Source organism: Oncorhynchus mykiss, chromosome 9, assembly GCF_013265735.2.
Source record: "Oncorhynchus mykiss isolate Arlee chromosome 9, USDA_OmykA_1.1, whole genome shotgun sequence".
NCBI lineage: Eukaryota > Metazoa > Chordata > Actinopteri > Salmoniformes > Salmonidae > Oncorhynchus > Oncorhynchus mykiss.
In genome coordinates, this window is record NC_048573.1 from 44,956,055 (window position 1) to 44,980,827 (window position 24,773).

General features: G+C 43.1%; 2 protein-coding genes across 6 annotated transcripts in view; both read left to right on the plus strand.

Moving 5' to 3' along the window:
• Positions 1-3,068, plus strand: part of LOC110532181 (ral GTPase-activating protein subunit beta) — a 46,159-nt gene extending 43,091 nt beyond the window's left edge. For all 5 annotated transcript variants that reach the window (XM_036988117.1, XM_021615853.2, XM_021615854.2 and 2 more), the window contains one exon: positions 92-3,068. In XM_036988117.1, the coding sequence (XP_036844012.1) occupies positions 92-288 (197 nt within the window). In that variant the 3' untranslated portion in view covers positions 289-3,068. The remainder of the gene's footprint in view (positions 1-91) is intronic.
• A 453-nt stretch (positions 3,069-3,521) lies between these two features.
• The window catches only part of prex1 (phosphatidylinositol-3,4,5-trisphosphate-dependent Rac exchange factor 1), a 113,484-nt gene continuing 92,232 nt past the window's right edge, over positions 3,522-24,773 (plus strand). Inside the window, exon 1 of the mRNA XM_036988120.1 lies at positions 3,522-4,156. Within this exon, the coding sequence (XP_036844015.1) occupies positions 4,013-4,156 (144 nt within the window). The 5' untranslated portion in view covers positions 3,522-4,012. The remainder of the gene's footprint in view (positions 4,157-24,773) is intronic.

Consider the following 24,773-nt stretch of genomic DNA (forward strand, 5'->3'; position numbering starts at 1 on the left):
CCCCTGGGATATTACAAACTACAAATATGACTAAATTCCACTCCTATTTTGTTTGGCTCATTGTCACATTCTACTTGCTGTTTTCACCCAGGGTTCCTGGTGCGCCAAACGGTCATCAACGTGTGCCGGCGGAAGCGACTGGAGAGCGAGACGTACAGCCCGCCGCACGTGCGGCGCAAGCAGAAGATTGCAGACGTCGTGCACCGCTACCGCAACAAGCAGCTGGAGCCCGAGTTCTACACCTCACTCTTCCAAGACGTGGGGGAGGGGAGGCCAGTTCACCTTTGACCTCTCCCCTCCCTTTGAAAAACACTAACAGACACACACTCTCACACACACACACACACACACAGCCCCAGATTCTCTATATTTATACAGTTCTATTTTGTTATTTATGTCAAACGCTGCCATTGACGTCGAGAGCAGTGTCAAAAAAATTGTTACCAGGTGCAAGCAGTACATTTGTAGTACGAACACATCTGAGCCTGTCTTTTTGGTGGCTATTAAGCCCCAGTTATGCTCGGGACACTTGGCATTGAAAATATACTGCACATCCTTATCAGTCTACTCTATGCTTTGTGGCACCAGTTTCTGACACTATAATTTGCAATAGGATAATCTAATTTTGGTCTTTTTTTAATATTATGATGAAGAGTGGACAACGTTATTGGCCTTTTAATTCTCCATTTTAGAGTTTCTGTTTTTAATGAAGATGTAGCCTCAATGTAGATGGACCAGACTCCTAGTATAGGGTTACTTGATCATTTTACATGTATCATATCAATACAGATGGGGAGAGGAAGGAGAGACTCTGGGATTTGGATGCAAATCTGGGATTTGGGCCGATAACGTGCGGGTGGTTGTGGTGAGAGATTTGGTGAACTGCAGTTGGATCAAGACATTTTACGCGAAGGATCCATATATTACTTTGAAAGTGTTTACATCTTATCTATAAACGATCGTTTAAAAAAAAAAAGCATTCTCCTCTCATGTATCTGTCCAAAGTCTTCCATGTCATTGAGAAAATGGAGTTGAACATTGCAGCAATATTAGGCATTGGTCAGCTTACTTACTGAGTCTCAAAACATGGAAAAATAAGCAAAGACATTTAAAGGGGTACTTCACCCCCTTATCTAAATTCTTCTGTTTTCATACCAGTTTTAGGGTGTAGTGGTGAACTATCCCTTTAATGTTGGTCAGCTGCTAACTGAGAGATTGCATAGATATTGTTCTTACAATGAAGTAGACCAGTGTTATTCGTTCCAGCACTGAACCATTTTGACATATAGGTCATATTGCACTGTTTGTGTGAGACTGCAGATGTCAACATTGCATCTGAGGTGTTTCTGGTCTCGTCTGCAAGTCTAATCAGATCAGTCACTCCATCCCACGCAACGGCATGTCTATACTGGATGCGTGATGCAACACATGGAAGTGATGGAAGATGAGCATACGGTTCTTCTCCTTTCTGCTGATGGCACATGGTACTTCTCCATTCTGAAGAAGGCACACTTTTTGTCAGATGTGTCTAGGCATTGCTCTTCTTTATCAGAAATGCATCTCCTTGTGTACGGAGAAACGGTGTTGGTCTCTTTGAATGTGTGAGATTGTCTCAAGATCTATTATGTTTTTTGTTGTATCTTCTAAAAGAAAACGTTATGTGAAAATACACTTTGTTTCATTGGATGGCAAGTTGACTGATAGGCTAGTTGTATTAAGGAAAGGTCAAGTACATGTGATTAGGAATCAGAAAATGATTAGAATTAACAGATTTTCATATTCACTGCAAATTAACAGTTTTATTCCATCTATACAATCGTGAGTTTACTTTGCGTATTGCAATTGGTTTACCGATTTTTGTTTACTTACTGTGCTTTTAAAAGCCCTGAAGCGAACCCTTTACTGTCTGCCTGTAATAATGTGCATTTATTTATGGCAATGATTGAAAAGGATAAACCTCCATACATATTTATTTGATCTTTAGTCTTTATGCACTGAGCACATTTTTATATAGATTTTTTTTTAACTTACTATTTTTTTTTTTTTTTACAGTGGTCTGCAGTTTGGAAATATACTCAAGGAATAGTTTTATCTTGTGAAATGTAAATGACGAAAAGACTTAGGGTCTATTTTAACAAACCTAACGCAATGGGGCGGTAGCACTATAGGTCCAGGGGTGTGTCAGAAATATTTTAGCTATTTTCACAGTGGGAATTATGGGTACAGTAGCTGGCGGTGGTGCGAAAAGGCTGGGTTTTGATGAATAAATAAGTTCTAGATGTGTTGAGGTGCTCCCTGGCTAAATATGTGGTTGCTTCAAGTTGTGTATTTCCTTTATTTTGTTATCCAATCCAATTGGACATGCCAGATGTTGTCAAAAAGCAACATTCAATTTACTATTGATAAGACCCCCAAAAAAACAGTGAATAATTCTCGTCAAATTCGAATAAAAACAAAACTTGTTTGTAATAGGCTACATCTAAATCCAGTTACAGGCACCAATTACTCCCCGTGGGCATATAATATTCAGACAATGTAGACAATGGAGGGTTTTACACACACTTTTCACAGGAGCTGGAAAAAATTTGAATAGATATTTATTTGTCTGAAATAGACCCCTTAGTCTATGACATGTTTAATCTATCATTGAATTAGATTGTCTTACTTTTTGACGGTTTTATGAATGTATGTGCTTTTGCACATAGCCTACCTTTTTTTTGTTAAGGAAAAAAGTATGGAATATTAATTAATCAAAGCAATTGCATACAATCAATAGCTAATCTTATCCTGAATTACTTATTTGTTGTTTGGTAATATTTAAGAACTTGTGTTGTACAGAAAGGAATAATTATATGTAAAATATAAGAAATGGTGAGGTTTGTCTGTTGCATTCCTCTTTTAAAAAGGCAAAAACAATATGTATGTATGTATGCAACTGTCTGGGAGAATCACAGTGGAACATGAATGTAACCTGCATTGATTAAAACTTATCTTTTCATTTAATCCTTTTGATCCCCAACCTTTGTTTACATGGTGTCTGAGGAATAAAGTTGAATCACACTTTTTAATGTTCTCTGCATGAGTGGATTGTTTGAGTTTGATGCTGTGCTACGAATGAGTCCACAAGAGGTCCCCTTGCGCTGACATTTATAAATCGGACACTGCTGCTGTTGGCGTTCAACTACAGTGCTCGAGTCCGTAGGAACTTGGTGGTAGCAAATTGTTTCTCAGACCCTCTTCATAATAATGACAGTCCTCTAAAATATTAAATTGAATCCATAAAACAGTCGACTTCATTTGCAGCCTGTTCCATTGACTTGCCCATCAATTTGTTCAATAGGCCTGGTTTGTGCCATGCATAAAGTAAAAATAAGTAGGCAGCCTTATTGAAAGAATGACTGGGCATATGTAATTAAGAGGTGCAGAATTAATTATTTGATGTTGAACTTAATTAAATTCGCAATGTTAACGTAAAGACAGTCCCTACACTGCTGCACTTCTGAAAGCGACCACTGGCACGTTGTTGCATTGCTCTCATTCCCCACAGAAGCCAAGAGGACAACAAGCGCTTTTCAGACTGCCTTCTGAGAGTCTGTGAAATTACTGCTGCCTGCATCATGTGCTGTCGTCTCCTCAAAACTTATGTTGACACACAACTAACCATCTCGAGAACATGTGATTTAGCAATCCTCAGCCTTTAATGTGAGCTGTACATTCTCAGCTGAAGTTATTTTCTTGTCGCAGAATCGGATCTCGCAAATCGATCAGCAGTCATTCGTCGTTTATTGCAGTGTCTCTGTCTTTTCTAGAGAGAAAAAAATCAGAATAAAGACGCATGTTTTTGTTACTTTTGTTGAAGTTTATACGCATTGCGCATCATTGCATTGGGGTTTGAAGATACGGTGTTGAAAATGGACTTAAACTGCAACTAACTCGGAATACTTTTGCAGTGAACCAAGTATAAATAATAATTGAACGTGTTATTTTCCTACTCTTTGGATAAATATAAATTATGGAAGAAGACGGGCAACATGATAACGGCGGTGTTCACGGCACCAAAGATTCGGACCGCCAGCAACGCTTGAGGCTCTGTGTTTTAAATGAAATTTTGAACACCGAGAGGGATTACGTTCGGGTATTGCTTTTCCTTCAATCGGTAAGTTTTTGATCGCTCTTTCTTTGCCTCAATTGAACCCATGGCTACTTGCCAGACAGGATATTTATATTGTTCAGCTGTTGGCAAGCAGTTGTATCATTGTATCACAAATTGCTGGCAACAAACACCCTTGCAGAAAGTGAAGTCATGGCCAGCTTTCTACAGCTGCTGCTGGCTGAATCACATTCCAATTTTTGGTCTTAATGTGTAGCGACAGTTCACCATTCTGTTGATGGCAGCCTGTAGAGTGGTGTCCATAATAATGATTAGCTGCATTTTATAGTTTCCGTTGGGGGAACGGGGACTTCACAGGCTTGGGCTAGTACAACACCGTTGATTTTGGAACGTCTTCCGCCATCATTCATCAGTCTGTTCATCTTGTAAGTTCTGATAAAACCCCAGTAGAAACCGTGAATTTAATAGAAGCGCAATTCAAATGATGTAGCCTGGTTTCCCGCTGATTCGCGACAGTAATGGTGTGCATTTATTCATTGATAATTGCGAGCCAATGTATCACTTCATAGTAAGTGTTAGGTATCACGTTTTCTATAATCACATCTGAATAATGAATGGGCTCATTTTTCACGCGTCACCCGAGAACACACCGCTGTGCCCGAAGCTCGAGTCTAGACCAGCTGCAGGTGGCAATTCAATTTGTCACCTCTCCTTGTCATCTCTTTGTTTCCAGTCTCCTGTGTTGTCTCCTCCCATTATCCGGGCCGTCGTCTCTATGCACAGTGCAGGTGGCCTCATTGATGGATGATGACAGCCTAACCTTGAACCATGGCTATTGCAAACTGCTATATGACAGGGTTTCCCAAACTCGGTCCTGCCCCCCCCCCCCCCCCCCTTGGGTGCACGTTTTGGTTTTTGTCCTAGCACTACACAACTGATTCAAATAATCCAAACTTGATGATGTTGAGTTGGTTATTTGAATCAGATATGTTGTAAGATACAAATGACCACATGTGATTGATAAGCATCCAAGGGCTGGAAAGAATGATGACATGTGCCCAATGGATTTGACACATTTGAAAAGAGGGCTGTCAGTCAATAGGCATTCTGTGCTGGGGTGAACTCAATATTTTGTCCTCTTACACACTTCCCATGGAGAGCCTGAACATGGAAGGGGGCTATGCATGAACATGAAGGTGGGGTTGTTCTATGGGAATAGTGTATGAAAGTAGAGTAAGTAATGAACAAGCATTAAACTAATCAACTGTTCATTTTTAGACCTGTATGACTCTTCACGTTTAATCCCCAATACTCTTCACGTTTAATCCCCAATACTCTTCACGTTTAATCCCCAATACTCTTCATGTTTAATCCCCAATACTCTTCACGTTTAATCCCCAATTTATTATTCACTTTATGTGGAGCAGCGTTGCATAACGGTCAACAAACCTCATTAACTGGTGTAAAGCAACCGGGGACTAAACACACACCATGACTCCCAACTTCTATGTATTTCTAAAACATACAGGCAATGTCTGAATCTCATCCTCCTACTTCCCCTCACGGCAGCCTCTTGCCTCCCATTACATCATGTAACATCTCTTAATTTAACCCATGCTTGCTCAGGTGAAGATGGGGCCAGGGGGTGGATAGCCCCAACAGCAGCACACTGCTGTCCACTTAACTAACCCGTTCACGTCACTCCAGGGGTTAGACTCTAGAGACTTACGTTTATGGACAATTGCAGAATCAACTGTCTGCTGTTGTAATGATAAGGCTGATAATACTATTTACAACTGTTGTAAAACTCATTTTCATGGCACCCGGGTTTTGTGTGAGTGCATGTGGCAGTGCATGTGGCTATATATGTGTGTCTGTGTATGATCTTGTGTGCTTCGCATGCTACCCAAAGTCCATTGATCTAGTGACGGCCATGGCGTGGCATCAATGGCTCAGCGGATTGTGGAAAGTCTCCAACACATCCATAAAATCAGTTTCGCTCCAATCCTGGCTAATCCGATAATGCTATGCTACTCCCTTCTCCCCTCCCTGCCGGGAATCCAAGCTTTTGTCGTCAAACAGCCAATCTGGTGTTGATAAGGACTGTCTGGCTGGGGGTTAGATGGGCCAGGACTGAGGCCATATGTTTTTAGTAAAGATAGCCCCAGTCTCTCTCTATCCCCCCATTGAAGACACCTGAGCCGATAGATGGGGAGTCAGTGATCACCTTGGGGGAGATTGAGAGTGTAATCTGATACTGTACTGACCACTAAGCCTCACAGCTTTTCCTCTTTGAGAGACACTTGGTCGGTCGGTTGGTTGTTTGTTCATAATCTACGCTGGTTATGAGAGAGGCTGGGGTGAAATGGAGGCGCAGCGGTTGATGAAAGAATACCCCCCCCCCCCCCCCCCCCCCCCCATTGCTCTCGCCATCGATTCTGTTTCCTCCACCTTTTGTGTTGCAACTAGTCTGCATCAAACACACAATCGATACACGTACGAGCGGAATGACACTCAGAAATGTTTATCGAGCTTTTGACATCTCTAACCCACGTCCCTTATCTCTTGGCAATTACCGAAGCCAGCGAGCATATCAAATTGGCTGGGTGGGGATAACAGGATTCGTTTTGCGCCACAATGTCATTCCAGATCTCCGGTCCCATTTTTGGGGGGGACTAGTAGAACCGATGCTTTGCATTTGGACAGCTCACTTTAATTTAATTTCAGTCTTTGGTGGTAACTGGTATCTACTCATGTTTGTTAAATGGTACGGTGCTTTATTTGCGTTGATCAGCTCTCTGAAGAATTGGAGTGCGGCGCTAGTTTTTTCTGCTCACATCAGCTCGGATTTTCCCGACATTATCCTACAAAATGTAGGATATGGCATGAATATGGTTAGTGACATCATCCTGTGTGGATGTGGTGTGGGATTTCCACAACATTTAAGCAAACCTTAGAAAAAAGGAGATGCAACTTTTACAACGATTGGTGTTTTTGTAAATGAGATGTCTTTTTGCATCCTGACCACTCGTCACAACATTGGAGCCTTGCAAAAAACAAATTGGCCATAATATCCACCCAAACCTCGACACGCTTCTCCCACAAACCTCCACCCGACCTGGGTTGTGTTCAGTAGGGAGAGAACGTTTTTAGACAAAGTTTAACGAATATTTACCATCTAGGACTTGTCCAATTAGAACACTTATTTGGTTTTCCGTTTCAAAGCATTTTGCTACGGTCTCCAACTTAACTCAACCCTGGACATCTACATGGCCTTAAAACTCTGTATTATCGTAATGTTCTGATTAGCTGGGTGATAACCTCTGTCATAACCACTGTCTGTCATGTGCGCATGTGGAAAAGATGGAAGTGGTTCAGGGATGACTTTGAAACATTTGATACTCCATAACCTATAATAGGAAACATCTGGAGATGTGCAGCCCTTTGTAACCCGCCCCTGGCCACACACACACACACACACACACACACACTAGATAACTTACTCGTAAGGGGGTTCATCTGATTTGTGTGTGTGCTTGAGTGTTCCTTCCCATGCCAGTGAGTATATGACCGAGGATATGTCTGTGGTTTCCTCCTTAAAGGTGAAACCTTCAAATCCTCTTTATTTCCCCTTGCTGCCAAGCTGGTGTTGACTCCTGTGGCCAATCCAGCTGTGGTGGGGCCAATGACAAGCCTGGTTGAACAAACAGGATGACCCACAAGGCTGTGCTCATTACCTTGGAAGACACACAGGAAGTCAGCCTTGAGCTTCCTCTCTAAGCTGCTCTCTCCATCATCCCGCCATCTCTCCACACTAGGATACACCAGCATCAGGTTTCTCTGCCCTGGTGTCTACTACTATAAATAGGTCCGTTTATAACTCCCGCCTGCTGCGCCGGTGGCTTCAACTCTGTAACCCCAACTCCAGGGCTCTAACTAACAAACCAGACTCTACTCTGCAAAAGGGAAAACGCCCCGTCGTGTCTTTATGGAAGGGTCTGGAATAGAAGCGCTGGGGGGTTGCTGCTGGGTCCCGACTCCTGCCAAGTAGTTTGTTTCTGGCCCTTTTAAATACGCTTCTTAATAAGACTTCAAAGGCCTGACACGAAAGCTCATCATGTGCCTCAACTTGATGAGTGACCAATAAGGAGCCAAAGGCCCAATATCTTTACCTGTCTACTCACCCTGAATTTATTCCCGCTGCTCTATTGATCGTTTCATACAACCAGTCTGAAACTTCCATCTTTGAAGTCGTTTGTGTTACTTGAAAATGAGAGGAGTTGTACAAAACAAATGTATCAGTGATTGGATCGTCTCTAATCAATCAGAGTATCAAAGTTGATAACGTCATCATGTAGGCCGGCTCTGGCCCAACCCATCGGTTTCTGGGACCAATCAGAGTGGTCGGAATGTGTTCGCGTTCTAGAACTCATTGGGGAGGGAGGCCAATCCAAACTCATCGTGGAGAAGAAACGTCAGTTGGCCAGAGCGATGTGGATGGGTAGCCAGGCAGCCAATATCTTGTAGAGTCTGACGAACAGCAGTCCTTCTACACTATGAAAATGTGCTTACATATCCAGTTGTTTCTTTAGATTCTACGTGGTAAGCATTGTTTTATTGATCTAAAATAGTCCAAATACACATTTCAGTCTTACCCTTGAAACTGGCTCAAGGTTTTGATTGAATAAAATCTTAAGTCTCAGCATATCCAGGAGACCTCTACTCCTCCCCAAAGCTCACGTAAATTGCCCCCCATTGGGCCCTGTCTTTGTATCCCATCCTGTCTTCCAACACTGTGACAATTCCGTTACACAAGCCCTACAGTTCTGTCCAAACCCAGGGCCAAGGCTTAACCCTCCAATGGGAGGTATGCATTTGATGTCGTGCTCCTTAAGAAGTCACAGCGCTCGGTCTCCCTCAAGACAATTAGTACCTTATTGCAGCCGTTATGTTGCCAAGCCAACAGATTACAGCCACACCATGACACAAAAAGAGGAAAGTGTCAGGCCCAACTAATCTTGGTTTCATTTCTAGTCATGTGTGCTCGTAAGCCATTTCTTTCCGAAGCATAAGACTGCATCAGGAATTTGAGGAATCTAGTTAACGTGTCTAAACCTCTGGAGTAGCGCAGTGGCATAATGTCACATACCCTGTGGCTATGTTTTCAAAATGTTACAGATATTTCTGAGCGGATTAGCATAGGAGGGAAGCACATATCGAGCTACGTGTTTGGCATTGAACTGTCTATATTGGACTGATCACCCTGTTTTAATCCTACTTGGACTGCCACATACATACATATACAGTTGAAGTCGGAAGTTTACATACACTTAGGTTGGAGTCATTAAAACTCTGTTTTCAACCACTCCACAAATTTCCTGTTAACAAACTATAGTTTTGGCAAGTCAGGTAGGACATCTACTTTGTGCATGACAAGTCATTTTTTCCAACAATTGTTTACAGACAGATTATTTCACTGTACCACATTTACAGTGGGTCAGAAGTTTACATACACTGTTGACTATGCATTTAAACAGCTTGGAAAATTCCAGAAAATTATGTCATGGCTTTAGAAGCTTCTGATAGTCTAATTGACATCATTTGAGTCAATTGGAGGTGTACCTGTGGATGTATTTCAAGGCCTACCTTCAAACTCAGTGCCTCTTTGTTTGACATCATGGGAAAATCAAAAGAAATCAGCCAAGACCTCAGAAAAAGAATTGTAGACCTCCACAAGTCTTGTTCATCCTTGGGAGCAATTTACAAATGCCTGAAGGTACCACGTTCATCTATACAAACAATAGTACGCAATTATAAACACCATGGGACCATGCTGACATCATACCGCTCAGGAAGGAGATGCGTTCTGTCTCCTAGAGATTAACGTTCTTTGGTGCGAAAAGTGCAAATCAATCCCAGAACAACAGCAAAGGACCTTGTGAAGATGCTGGAGGAAACCGGTACAAAAGTATCTATATCCACAGTAAAACGAGTCCTATATCAACATAACCTGAAAGGCTGCTCAGAAAGGAAGAAGCCACTGCCATAAAATAACCAGACTATGGTTTGCAACTGCACATGTAAACAATAGTTGGAAAAATTACTTGTGTCATGCACAAAGTAGGTGTCCTAACCAACTTGCCAAAGCTATAGTTTGTTCACAAGAAATTTGTGGAGTGGTTGAAAAATTAGTTTTAATGACTCCAACCTAAGTGTATGTGAACTTCTGAATTCAACTGTATGTATGTGTATATATATATCTCTTTCTTCCTTCTAGCTTTTAAATTCTTTGTGGTGTTAAATCATTTTCTGTGACGCCGTAATTATTGATTTAATGCAGAAGCATTTGCTTTAGGAATTCAAGGGGTAAATGGTGGTTCATGAGATCAGATAAACGTGGATCTCTCTGCATAGTCGCGGTGAATACAATACCATAGGCATAGCAGCACTGTCTGTTGAAAGACTGTTCTCTCCCTGTCAGGAGTCAGTGACGTTCTCAATTGGCCTGTGTGTTTGTTTTCTAGCACACTGAAGTACGTAGACAAAGTGAAGTCTATCCAGATGTGTTGTTCAGTTTGAATGAGGACACTTCGGTGACACAAGCCTTCAATGTAAAAAAGTCACGACAAGGAATGTTAATGGTCACACAAAGTGTTTTCGAAATAGGTGATATATGATGAATTAGTTACATGGCCTCCCTTGTAAAAGGCAGCAATGGGAGACCATCAATGCCCGCTTGACATCTTGACCTGAACAAAAGCGAGACAAGTACTTTCCCAGAGCAAGCCAATACCCATTAATTGAACAGGGCGTTTTCTTTTCTCCTCCCAAGTGAAAAGGTAGAATGGAAGGATGCCTGTAAAAGTTTGGATTTGAACCCAATGGCATGTCAGCCAGTCACACAGAGAGAACTATCCAGGAATTCCCATCAGCGCCCTTTGGGAATTGCCTGGAACAGTTTGTGGACAGAGGCTGCTGGGCAGCGAAACGTTTGTCAGGATTGTCAAACAGAACCAGATGTGTGGGGGATTGACGGGGGCGAAGGTCACCATTCTATTGAGAAACATTGACCACAACCAAACGCTACGACCGTAGTAGACCTTCCATTCTGACACACTCTCCAACCATGAACAGCGCCAAAGGGTTTTGATGAACGTTGAATTGTAGTTCCGATGTTGAACTTTCTGCACCCCGGCCTAGTTGAAGACTAATAGAAGGTTGATTTGTGACAGTAGTGATGGATGGGGTGTGTGACTCCTTGTGGTTTATCTTAAGACCTCTAATTGACTGTGCTCCGTGTCTACATGCGTGCTTAAATATGAGAATATGTTGGAATAGTGGGCGAACACTCTATGAGTGTTTTGAGGGAATCCTAGTTCAGGGACGAATCATGCACTTACGTTGAATGTTCGCTTTGTCATGCATTGATAAGTGAACATTTGACTAGGAACTTAGGATTTACCCCAATGTCTGTACAGTCATGTACAGGTAACTTCCAAAATAAAGGAAACACCTGAGTAAATGAGGGATACAAAGTATATTGAAAGCAAGTGCTTCCACACAGGTGTGTATACAAATGCTGGGCAGACCTAGTTGGCAATTTTCTAGCCACAATGGCTAGAAGAAGAGATCTGTGACTTTGAAAGAGGGGTGATTGTTGGGGCACATTTGGCAGAAGACTGCTCAACTTGCTGATGTTTCACGATAGGGCCGTCTGTCACCAGATCTCAACCCAATTGAACACTTATGAGAGATTCTGAAGCGGTGCCTGAGACGGCGTATTACACCATCAACAAAACACCAAATTATGGAATTTCTCATAGAAGAATGGTGTCGCATCCCTCCAATAGCATTCCAGACACTTGTTGAATCTATGCGAAGGTGCACTGAAGCTGTTTTGGCGACATGTGGTGGCCCAACGCCCTATTAAGACACTATGTTAGTGTTTCCTTTATTTTGACTTACCTGTATTTTTCTACTGTTGTAAAACTAGTCTCATTGGGTTCAGTTAAAGATGGCATGGTACCATCTGATCAGAAGATGTGTCATGGTGGAGGGGTTCTGACTTAGAATATGTGGACAACTACAAATACCTAGGTGTCTGGTTAGACTGTAAACTCTCCTTCCAGACCCACATTAAGCATCTCCAATCCAAAATTACATCTAGAATCGGCTTCCTATTTCGCAAAACAAAGCATCCTTCACACATGCTGCCAAACACACCCTCGTAAAACTGACCATCCGACCGGTCCTCGACTTCGGTAATGTCATGTATAAAATAGCCTCCAACACTCTACTCAACAAATTGGATGCAGTCTATCACAGTGCCATCTGTTTTGTCACCAAAGCCCCATATACTACCCACCACTGCGACCTGTACTCTCTCTTTGGCTGGCCCTCGCTTCATACTCGTCGCCAAACCATTTGGCTCCAGGTCATCAAGTCTTTGCTAGGTAAAGTCCCGCCTTATCTCAGTTCACTGGTCACCATAGCAGCACCCACCCGCAGCACGTGCTCCAGCAGGTATATTTCACTAGTCACCCCCAAAGCCAATTCCTCCTTTGGCTGCTTTTCCTTCCAGTTCTCTGCTGCCAATGATTGGAACGAACTGCAAAAATCACTGAAGCTGGAGACCCATATCTCCCCCACTAACTTCAAGCACCAGCTGTCAGAGCAGCTCACAGATAATTTCACCTGTACATAGCCATCTGTAAATAGCCTATCCAACTACCACATCCCCATATTGTATTTATTTATTTAGCTCCTTTGCACCCCAGTATCTCTACTTGCACATTCATCTTCTGCACATCTATCACTCCAGTGTTTAATTGCTATATCGTAATTACCTCGCCACTATGGCCTATTTATTGCCTTACCTCCCTTATCTTACCTCATTTGCACAAACTGTATATAGACTTTTTTTCTACTGCATTTTTGTTTATTCCATCTGTAACTCTGTGTTGTTGTATGTGTCGAACTGCTTTGCTTTATCTTGGCCAGGTCGCAGTTGTAAATGAGAACTTGTTCTCAACTAGCCTACCTGGTTAAATAGAGGTGAAAAAAAAAATATGCCATTGGCTGTTCTCTCATCAGTTTTGGTGACTAACTGGCTGGGAACAATGCTTCACAGAGAGAACACCGTTCAGCTGAATCGGGACTGTTTATTGGCTACGGTACTGTCTCTGCCTGGTTCCGCTCCTCTTGTCTGATTCAGGACCAGTGGGTGTCTGCTTTGATCCCATTATGGCCGTGATCGTATGCCAGGGTGCTAATGCACTTTCCCCCACGAGCCATCTCCTCAGCGGGTCTCAATGACGCTGCTTATGTCGAACTGATTGATACACATGCACACACCTCATGTTGTACCACTAGGATTAATATGGTTAACCATTTCACTACATATTGAAGCTATAATTCCATTGCTGTCAATAACTCCCGATTCCTCTACATTAATCAAATGTTAGGTAATCTTATCTAGCGAACAGCAATAAAATGGGCTGCAGTATGGAGTGGAGATCCACAAATTACCCAATCCATTTGAATTCAATCTCTTTCTGACAGTACCCATTTTGACTTGAATGAAACCTTCCATAATGTATTTGTTCATTGTATAAGTGATCAGAAGGTGACTTTTTGGACATGAGTTTCAAAACATTCAAGAGACAAAGACATTCAAAGTTGACAAATTTTGGCATACCATGAGACATCCATGTCTTCATCGCTGGAAAAGATAAATGGTTGAGATTGATATCATTTTAAAAGCATATTTATTTATTTCATGTCAATGATCTAAAATGCTTCTTCATGTTTGCATGTTTTGTAGCTTAGACCCTATTTTGCATCAAGGTTTTGTTGTGCCGGCCATCGGTTCAGACACATTAACACAAGTTATTTTCTTAGATCAATGCACACATTGCACAGTTTTTTCTAGGGCTAAATCAGATCCAGTCTAAACTGTGCGATCTAATAGGGAGTTGTAGTTTCCAACAGGCCAATAGTCTACATATTTTAATGCATAAAACATGGTCATTGACTACAATGACCATAACCCATTGCGCATCTACTTGTCCGGTCTGTTTTTCTTTTACGCCTGTGGTAATTAACTGATAATTGGTATTCAGCAGTCATAAAAGTATGCCTTATTTACTTTGAAGAAGCACTAAAATAGTGATTATTGTCAGACAGCATAGGGCAGCAGCTCTATAGAGATGATGACGTGGAATTGAAATAAAGTCATCAAATAAAACAAATGTAATATACACAACTGAACAATTTTATTAAAGTAAAGTGAAATAAATGAGTGATGAGCAGTAATGAGACTACCATCATGGGACTTTTACAGCATTCAACCCAAATCATCTAAACCAGAATCAAAATTAATTTAGTATTTTTTAATAATCAAACCGAAGCCGAACCGTCCTCAAAAAGCACTAATTTCTCAGCACTACTGATACATCTACTAAAATGGGAATAGATTTTAAATGTCAACTTTTTAAAATGGTACCACAAAGATGGTTGGAGGTCCACACATCAGAGAATGTTGACTTGAATGGGAATATCTGTTTTAAATTATACTGTTATAGGAAACCTATTGAAATCTAGATAATAGATATGGCCATTTTAAGTTGACATTCAACAGTGGGTGGACCGTTGGCCGTCTTTGGGTAGTAATTAGAAGTAGAAATGTAAATTTTAAATTGACATTTTCAGTGGTGTGCCAGCTAAATTGCAGTTGTCTGAAGGGATGGGTCCTATTTCTATGATTTGAAATAACACCCACCCTGTGTACAAGAGCGTGTTATGTCTCGGCCGATGGCGGGCACAGCACAAACACCTCAGATGATGTACAGTGGGTCTAAACTGAGTTTTTAGAGGAATGAATAATGTCAATGTTTTGACAACCCATGGTTGACAACCCATGGTAAGCTTTTACAGATTTACAGATGGACTATGTACAGCTGCAGCGATCGGTTAGCTGCTCAGATAGCTGATATTTAAAGTTAGTGAGGGAAATGTAAGTCTCCAGTATGGAAAGTTTTGTTTAAATTAAAAGGGATGCTGTCAAAAAGTGATTGAATTTAAATGGATTTACATCACCGTCAGACAAAGGCCTGTATCATAGTGGAACCTTCCAGATCTCTGACAGCTCACCCTGTCCCACTGATCCCTTTCACAGTGGACACACATCCAGACGGCCTCTCCACTCTGTCCCTAGATGTTATCTCCAGTGCCACACGTCCCCACTACTATGTACTTCTCACGCAAACGCACATTATAGAGTTGGCTTTGGAAGTCTGTAATTATTGTTTAGAAGTGTGTGTGTGTGTGTGTGTGTGTGTGTGAGGGGACTGTCCATAATTATGTGGCAGCAACGGCGGATCGACTTGAAAGAGCCAAGAGCTCATAAAAGGATATTTATAACCGATTCATTACACGTTCAGCGACTGTTAAGTCGGGAACACTTACCCCCAAATGAGATGGTTAAAAAGACCCTCCCCTCCAATTGGACACGCTTCTTTTCCACTGGGCCAATAAAAAGGCCCTGGTTCAGAGGACGTGCTGTATTTCATCATTTCTGCAACCCAGAGGTATTTGAATATTCAGGCTTCTCACTTACAGGCAAGTAGCAATATGAGATGCATTGTACACTGTACCCTGTCATGATAGAAGCCTCCATTCTCACAGAGTCGTGTTTAATTATGGGTTCTAGCAGCACAGCTGCAGGAACTCATTTGTTTTGGTTAGAATTATTATTATTATTATTATTATTATTATTATTATTATTATTATTGTGATCCCATTCCTTCTAGACATTCAATAACCAATTAGTACAACGTTTTACGTTGGTTTTTCAGCTATGTTAGAAAGCACAGCTTCTTGCAGGATTTCTGACAACCCCCAGACAAAGTGTCATGTATGGAGAGACTTCTTGTGTGTGACGAACGAGCAAATGTTTCTGAAGTCATTGGTTCCATTTAAATGACTGACAATCTCCTCAGACCTTCAGAGAAGACCGCACAGGGTCTCTCTTGTCTTTGAGAGGAAGATTCTGCTCTAGTCTTCCTGTCTACAGCACCACTTTAATCGAATGGAGGAGACCGACTCGTCCCCCGTAGCGAGCCAGCTTCCGCCCGTGTGAGCCACTCAAAGAACCATGAACTCTAAAGCCTTTTAAAGCGGAAGTGAGACGGGGAGAAAAAGGAGAAGACTCAAAGGGGACTTTGTGTTGGCGATGAACTTGGCCAAGAGGGTCGCTTTTGGGAGAGAGTTGGCTGGTGGGGGAGAGGGTGAGATTTTAGAGGGGGGTCAGATAATTTACGTCTTGAGAGAAAAGGGGGTTTGTTGGGGTTCCCTTCATGGTGGTGACACGATGGGGCCCTTTCTCTCGCTCTGCTGTGGCCCGGCCACAAAGAGGGGATTTCTTCATTTATTTCTTCAATTTCATGCCATGTCGACCCAAAAGGGCCTCTCGGCCTCCTCTCCAAGACTACCCTGTCCACCCTCACTGCCAAATCTTTCCCTCCCTTCCCAGCAAAAAACCAAGAGCCCCTTTTTTGGTGGACACTACTGTTTTTAGCTTGTTTTCTTTTGGGGGGGTTGTGGGCGGTGAACTGCGATGTTAGGCTACTTGGACAAAGCTTGGATCTGCAATTCACTCAGGAACTTCGTTTTTACTGGTGTGGGAACTGGAGCGAATTGAAAAGGGGGGTTGGGTAGAGAACCTGACAAGTGTATTTAGTGCTTGGCTATGTTATTGATACACTGGGTTCTCTTGTGACTGAGCTGGCCTGGTGCTCATCGACGACCATAGCTGCTGAATGCTGATGTAGCCATCGCTGGTGAGCAAACAGGAAAATTCTCCAGCTTTGTACCAGTCTCTCCCCTGACTCCCACCCCAATGCTTGGTTATGTAAGACCTGCTAGACTACCGTGAGAGAGTTCTGCCCCATTACGAATCATGAAATGGGGTTGGCAGCATGTATTTAGAAGTATATGCAGTACCTGTTTCTTATGAGTATTTCCCATATCATTTTCTCTTGCCCAGTAGACTGCCTACAAGTGGAAGACTTCCAATCCTGTTAGATTTTGAAAGATTCCTAAATGTATTCACCGGTGCCGATTTGCGTTTTTATTTTTCCTCTCCATGTGTTTCCTGTTCACACCCACAGTTGTTCATTGACCCATGAAAGGGTTCCTACCAGAGAAGGTGAAATAGGGATCTTTCTCCTCAATTGACTGACCTCTTTAACAGGTGCACACGCACACACAGGGAAAAGAGAACCATAATAACGCACATACTTTCTTCACTTTGCCCATGGTCGTACCCAGATGTAATTCCTGGAAACCAGTGATTGATTTGCTTTTTCATCATACCACTAATACTTTAGGCCACTTCCCCTACAGCCACCCATCACAAAATAACAGCATTTTCATTTGCTTAATAAAGGCATGCGTGAGACCATGCAGGAGTTTAGTGGCAAAATGTACCTGCCACCCTTCCCCCGGCCAACCTTCTGCCCTCCTCCTCCATCATGTCTTCTGCCCTCCTCCTCCATCATGTCTTCTGCCCTCCTCCTCCACCACGTCTTCTGCCCTCCTCCTCCACCACGTCTTCTGCCCTCCTCCTCCACCACGTCTTCTGCCCTCCTCCTCCATCACGTCTTCTGCCCTCCTCCTCCATCACGTCTTCTGCCCTCCTCCTCCACCACGTCTTCTGCCCTCCTCCTCCACCACGTCTTCTGCCCTCCTCCTCCACCACGTCTTCTGCCCTCCTCCTCCACCACGTCTTCTGCCCTCCTCCTCCATCACGTCTTCTGCCCTCCTCCTCCATCACGTCTTCTGCCCTCCTCCTCCACCACGTCTTCTGCCCTCCTCCTCCACCACGTCTTCTGCCCTCCCCTCTCTTCACAATGGACGAGCGCTCCTTTTGTGACTTCTGCTTTTTCTTGCCCCTCCCCCTCTTCTCCCTCTTCCTTTCCCCTCAGCCCTTGGCCCTGAGCTGCAAAACATCTGACTGTCAGCAACAGCAATCACATGAGGTGCAGAGAGAGGGCTTAGAATTTTATTCAAATGCACACACTTATTTTTTTTTAAGAAACCCCCGTGCTACTTTTAGCATCACGTTCTTTTTTTCTGCCTACCCCGCTGCCAGATTAGCGGCATGGGATCCACAAAAAAGCTCTCCTGTCTGTGATTGAATGAAGGACTGAAAAAGGCTTATCCTTTTTGGCTCCTTGTTTAAACACCTCACTGATGTGGAGAGGGAACGTGGGAAGATGAATGACGGTAACTCAACAGTAGGACTTTTGACAACCCCAGTCAGACGTTTGGTTGTTATTGTTGATGTTTGGAGAGTGTCACTATGTCAATGTGACTTAGCAGTGAGCACACTCCATGAGTTGTGCAAAAAATGTCGATACACGGACAAATGTGATGTTTAGTTCAACGCCAGTTAACTGCCGAAACGGAACAGAACATCCTTTGAGACATTTAACAAATCAGCCGAGAAGGGCCCCCTCTTCAACCCCCTGTGTCATTCATAAGGTTGTGAAGTAGAACATTCCTAGTCAAGGTGCCGTGAATCTCCTGATTAATCCTGTTAAATGAATCTGGATAACCTTTTCAGAGTGTCTATAACCCCATTAAAGGGATCCCTTTCCTCTCGTGAATCCACGTGTGTATTCAGTGAGGGGAAACATTCGGAACATTGCAGATAGAAATGTAATGAGTAGAGATGACGCCAGTCCCTGTTCTACTCAAAACATTTCTAGCTGAACGTGCTGTAACCTCCTGAACAGACCCCACGTGCTAACAGCGTGATGGCACTTCCAGCATCGCCACTACAGCTGACTGACTTTGTGTGAGGATCTCTGATTTTTACCCCACTTTCGCAACTTGGAACGCTCTCGCCGGCTGTTATGACATAGCAAAATGATCCACTTCTCTATCAGTTAATCCCCAGCTGAATGCACCACTTTTTTTGGGTTTCTTACTGAATGTGCCAATTTAGATTTCCCCATCAGATTGATGTTGCTTGTTATTTCACAATGTAAAGAGGAGATATAGCTGAAGCACTTCCTCCCCCATGTCCTTATGGACACAACTGCATCACAGGGACTATGGGGTTGATTTGGTCCACACGACCAGTGGAAGTCGAGCTTTAATGGATGTAGTCTGGTGTTACCATTACCACTCTCAACAGAATTGTCTCAAATATGAGCTGATTTGAAAGCGGCCTTCTTTCTACGTCCGTATTTAATGTGATTTTAGAATTTTGAACACAATCATGTTTAGATTGGCGAGCTTAGCTCAGAGGGACCACTTGTCGTCAGACTGGCTTAGGGTCAGAAAATAGTGTGTTTAGAATCAGTGTTGTGTTCCGTAGGCATGAAACGGGCGAGAGCGTTTTAAAGTGGAGGAGGTCGCCAACTACCTTCCAATAAGAAAGGTTCATTGCTCCATTTCAGATATGTTTTCTGTGGCATACCCAGTGAACCCGACCCAGGCTCTTCAATCAGAGGGCAGACGTTGGAGGCAGCAGGCCTTTTCACTCTCCAGTCACTTTCCAGTTGAGCGAATGGAGAGCCCGACGCCAGCATATGGTCCGTCTGCTCGTTCACACCTCTCGGTCTGGCCCCTCCTCGCTTCGCTAATTCACAACAAACGGCGAACCCGGTCACCAACCCACATCTGACCCTTTGGCTGTTGGTCATACAAGACTGGACCACGTTTGGCTGAGCATGCCTCCGGCAGCTTGTGGCAGAGAAAGGCTATCTATCTGTCTGTAGTGATGGTTGGGCGTTGGCTACTAGCTCTCATTGCGCTTCCTCTTCATCTATGACATAAAAAGAGTATGGAAGTAGAAATAAATAAAACCCTAACAAACTCATTTTATGAGTAGTAGTAGTAGTGCAGCCTTATGTCTCTTATGGTGACGTCCAAGGTTTTGTTGGGGTTCCTAACCAATCAAGCATTTGATGTAGCCTGTGTTCAGAATTCAACTGCATTAATCATATCTGTGGGCCTAAGACTTTTGGGCCTAATATGTTTAAATGTCACAGTAATGCAAAGTTAGTCTTAATGCAATTATAATTTCCCAACTTTCAATTCTCCAACAAGAACTTATTAATTTAGCGGTAGCCCACTACTGAACACTGCAGCTCTGTCTTAACTTCTTACAGTGTGTTGTTAGCACAAAACCAGCAGTTCTGTTCATGCATGTCCTGATTGGAAATATTCAAACCGACATGTCACTCGCACACTTCCTCTCTTCACAAAGCTTCACTTCCTGTCGCAGGACAACCTCCTTGCAGCTTTTGTGTTGCGAGCCAGCCAGCAGATCTTCACTCACTCTGTGTGCATTGTTTGTTTATTTCCCCTTCCCCTCTGAGTCCAGCCACCGCATATCTAACTTGAAAAAAATAAACACTTTTTAATAGATTTAGACAAAAGAAGTTTTCATTTCCTGTTTGCACACCACAGAGGCACCAACAAAGAAAGAAAATAAACAGCAGCAAATCCTTTGTAACTGGGCTTCTGTGTACTAGACCTAAGTGGGACTTTTGTCAAATGTTGTCTAAACTAATTGACTTGTAGTAGTGTTTGTTAATGAGGAGTAACAGGAGTGCTGTTTGTGAAAATGGCAATGAAAAGCTAGCATGCAAATGAAAAGCTAAGCGCTCTCGTGTGAGGAAATGCATTGCCATGGGCTTATTAAAGGGGGTTCACTCAGAATTATACACAGACTTAGTGCCTCTTGAAGGTGTCACAAAATGGTTGTTGTGGCGCTGTTAACCCTCATTGTTTAGGGAAGTGAGCAGTTCCCTTGCACGTAGTCTTCTGACCATTGAAATAACATATTGAAGCTAGGTCTGCAGCACCAGCTTGTGCATCAAAGTTGATTTTAATGTAATAAGGATCCCCATAAGCCGACGCCAATGGCGACAGCTAGTCTTACTGGGTTCCGACACCGAATGAAAAAGACATTGCAGACCAAAGACTTGACAGTTTACATACAAAGTGATAAAACATTAATTTTATTTATTTTACCTTCATATCATCCAGTCCACACAATTACCATGTTGCAAGTGAACATTCTGCATGAACTAATTATTAATATGTTGTCACTGAGGCTGTACTGTGATTCGTATACCTAGCGTTCCCCCGACTCTCTCGCTAAAGCATGGAAATAACCAGACCCAGCCAAGATAGATAGGTTTAATATTGGGTGGCATTTTTCTAATACCTGGTTATTACGGGTGGGATTTAATCGTTTCCTCTTCCACAGACCCCAGAGTCGGGCTCAGTAATGAGTTGAAAGCAGGTGGGCTCTTAGGAGAGGGGGAGGGGGGGCAGAATGTATTCAGACCAGAGAGAGCAATAAAAGCACATCTCCAAGGCAATCCTGACAAAGCCCTCAGTGGCTCATGAGGGGCACAACAATTAGAGGTATGGCTGCCTGGAAGAGAAGGGGTTTCGTACGGGGAATTGACGATTGGGGCCTGGGTGATGAATCATTCATTAGTGTTATTGTACCCCTTTGGTAGAAGAATTAATGGTTTGGTTTATTTAGCATTCAAAGTTGTTTGTGGCTTATGGTGTATGACTGAACAGTTGTGTAGAGGTGTGTGTGTGTGTGTGTGTGCGTGCACATGCACGCTGAGTGTGTTGGCACTGGCAGCAAGCCACCAGAAACACAACAGTGACAGAGTGCGCAAGTCTCTTTGGAGATCCAACAATCAATCAAGTATGCCTCTGTCCAGATCACACACTGGAAACCAAGCCCTGACTGAGACAGTGCACACAAGGTTGAAGACTCAGCAATTACCACAAGTGATACTCTCATCCCTACTGTATAACCTATTGCTAGCAAACTGGATCGTGTATTTATATCTCAAGACCAAAGCTAAACTACAAGTTGAGATATTGAGTCAGGCATTCAGTGGTTTAGCTGTGATTAATAGTATTTGCATGCTACTTAAATACTTTGAGATTTGGCTTTTCAGTAGGAAAAGTAAAAACATTTCTGGAGTGTCTAATACTGGACCGTCTGGCGGTCATTTGTCTGGCAAGCCGAGTTTAAGAATGAACTGATCTCCTTTGGGAGTGCCATATGAACAAATTCACCCTTCCAGCCCATAGCCCCTCTGGCTACAGACCCTGGATTTGTAATATTGATCCTCTGCTCCATTCACCAGCTGTGCCTGACCTTGCACCGTACAGTAGCAGACGATTAATCACCGAGATGAATCTGAGGATCTCCAAAATGAAATTTGTGTCCCTGGTCGGTGTATCATTTGACGTGCTGTTATTAGCACATTATGTATTGACGATTTACCTAAATGTAGTCTGCATGCTATTTTTAGCTATCAGTAAGAGCACAGTGGATTACATATGCAGTGTCAGGTGTCTTGCCATCAGGGTTGGGGTCAATTCAAATAAAATGTTTTCTATGACAATTCATGAATTAAAATGTATTCAATTCAATTGACACAAAATAACTAACTGAATTGACCCCAACCTTGCTTGCTATTTATGACTCGCTTAGTTTTTTTTTGTTGGCATGCATACCTTGCGTATTGTACTTTTATAATGAATTTATAGAGCATACCCCAACCACAGTGGGGAGTGCCCAACAGAAATGCACATAATGCTTTTTCTTTCTCGTCCCTGAGTTTTCACCAAACGTCACAGCCTATGGGGGTCAAGTTGTGCCCTTTGACTCCTAGAATGCCGGTTTCACCCAATCACAGCAGCTCTAACTGTGGGGTCAGTCGAGTCCTCTGGCAGCTTGCCTTCCACCTCTCTGTCACGTTCCCCTAGCGAGAAACGACAACAGTAACCATGGTAGTGTCCTCCCTTACCTTGATTTGCCTATTTACAACAAGAGAAAGGTTAATCTTACCGAAGCGGAAAACCAAAGCCCCGATGCCTGTTCACTGACGTCAAAAACCTGCATAAAGGGCAACCTGAGCCCTGGACATATGAAAAACAACAGTGTCAGACGTAATCTACCACCTTAATTGATTTGGAAATAACAAGTGAATAGTCATCTTAGAAGCATGTCCAATGGAAGATTCCTGTCAGCATGAATCTGTGATGTCTACTCTCTACACATTGTTTATTGTTTTGTCTGCTTTTTTCCTTGCCAGCCACCTGTTTTTACATTTATTATAATTTTTGTTTAAATTTAAGGATACTGACTCCTCAATATTCAGCCATGCCCCCCCCCCCCCGCCAATGTGTTACCTGATCTGCACCCCCCATTCTGTGATGCTGGTAGCGGCGCATGGCGATTTGAGATGGACAAAGCTGCCCCCTCTTGTCTTAAAATAAACAAGTGCAGTCGTTTGGTGACGGAACACTGCCGATAGCCAATACAGCCCAGGTGAGAATCACTGGTGTCTGGATGTAACACACCGAAAGGACCTCTTTGTTGCTTGCGGCCTCGCACACTTATACAAACCCCCTTCCTCCACATCTTTGTGGCACATTTAGACATTTTAAGAGCAAGACCGTCCATGGTGCAGTTGTACGAACTACGAAGTTGTGACTCGAGATACTCTCGTTTTCCCCTCCTCTCCCATTCTATACCAACCCTAACCCCCCTCCCACCACTCCTCCATGCCCATCCCCCTGTCCTCCTCACCATGTAGTGTGGAAGTCCTTGTTTCTTGCCCCCCCCTCCTTCTAAGATGCCAGGGGGCAATCTTCCACATGAATGGACTCCTTCAACATGGACATGGTACAAGTCACCATATGGGAGGATTAATGAGTATATTATGCCTGGAGCACAATTCACCCGTCCTGAACCATCCCAAAGCAGAACAGCACCAGACCTGGGTTCAAGCCCTATTTGAAATCTTTCCAAGACTTGGAGCATTTGTTCTAGTCTGCCTGGAGAGCCAGATGGGTGGGATTTGCAGTAAGGGGATTATTTTATTGCTACATATTTTATTGCTACATAGTTTATTGCGTGTGTGCATCTGCCTGCTCTGTCATTGTGGATATGGATGAGGAGATGTAAAGCAGTGCCTCCAAACCCCACAAGAGGTTGGGGTCCACTTTGCAAATGCCGGATGAGCAATCTGCTTCCTTGTGGACTGTCTATTAGGCGTCATGATCAAGTTCCACATACATTTTCTTTTACACACACTGCTCCTATTTGGCAAGCGTATGCTTCGTAGAAGTTGTGAGAGACATTCAAAGACAGACAATCAACCTGAGAGGAAGTGAGGTGGGAAGAAAGAGACAGAGGGGGCATTCTAGTACCGCTCCCTTTTTTAGTTTTCTCTCGTCAGGATTTGAGTGACAGGTCAGCTTTCTGCAGGGAGACGCAGTGCTCACAAACACACTGTTGCGAGCCACTGAGCAGCTGATCAGTCTGACGTGGGCTTATCACCGCACAGCTACATCGAGGAAATGGAAAAAAGTGTGATGCTCAATAATTGAGGTATTTATAGAGGTGTCGCCGACGATTTCCCAGGTACATTGGTTTAAGTGTCTTCTATAGCAAGGGCTTACAGTATACATTAGTTACACGTACCACGGGGATTCTGTATGCATGTAAGGTATTTGAGGCAGAGCTTAAGCTAAACACAGGTGAGACCATAATATTTACGAAGCTCACCGGATGAAGTTCACCCCCAACCTAATCCTTAAA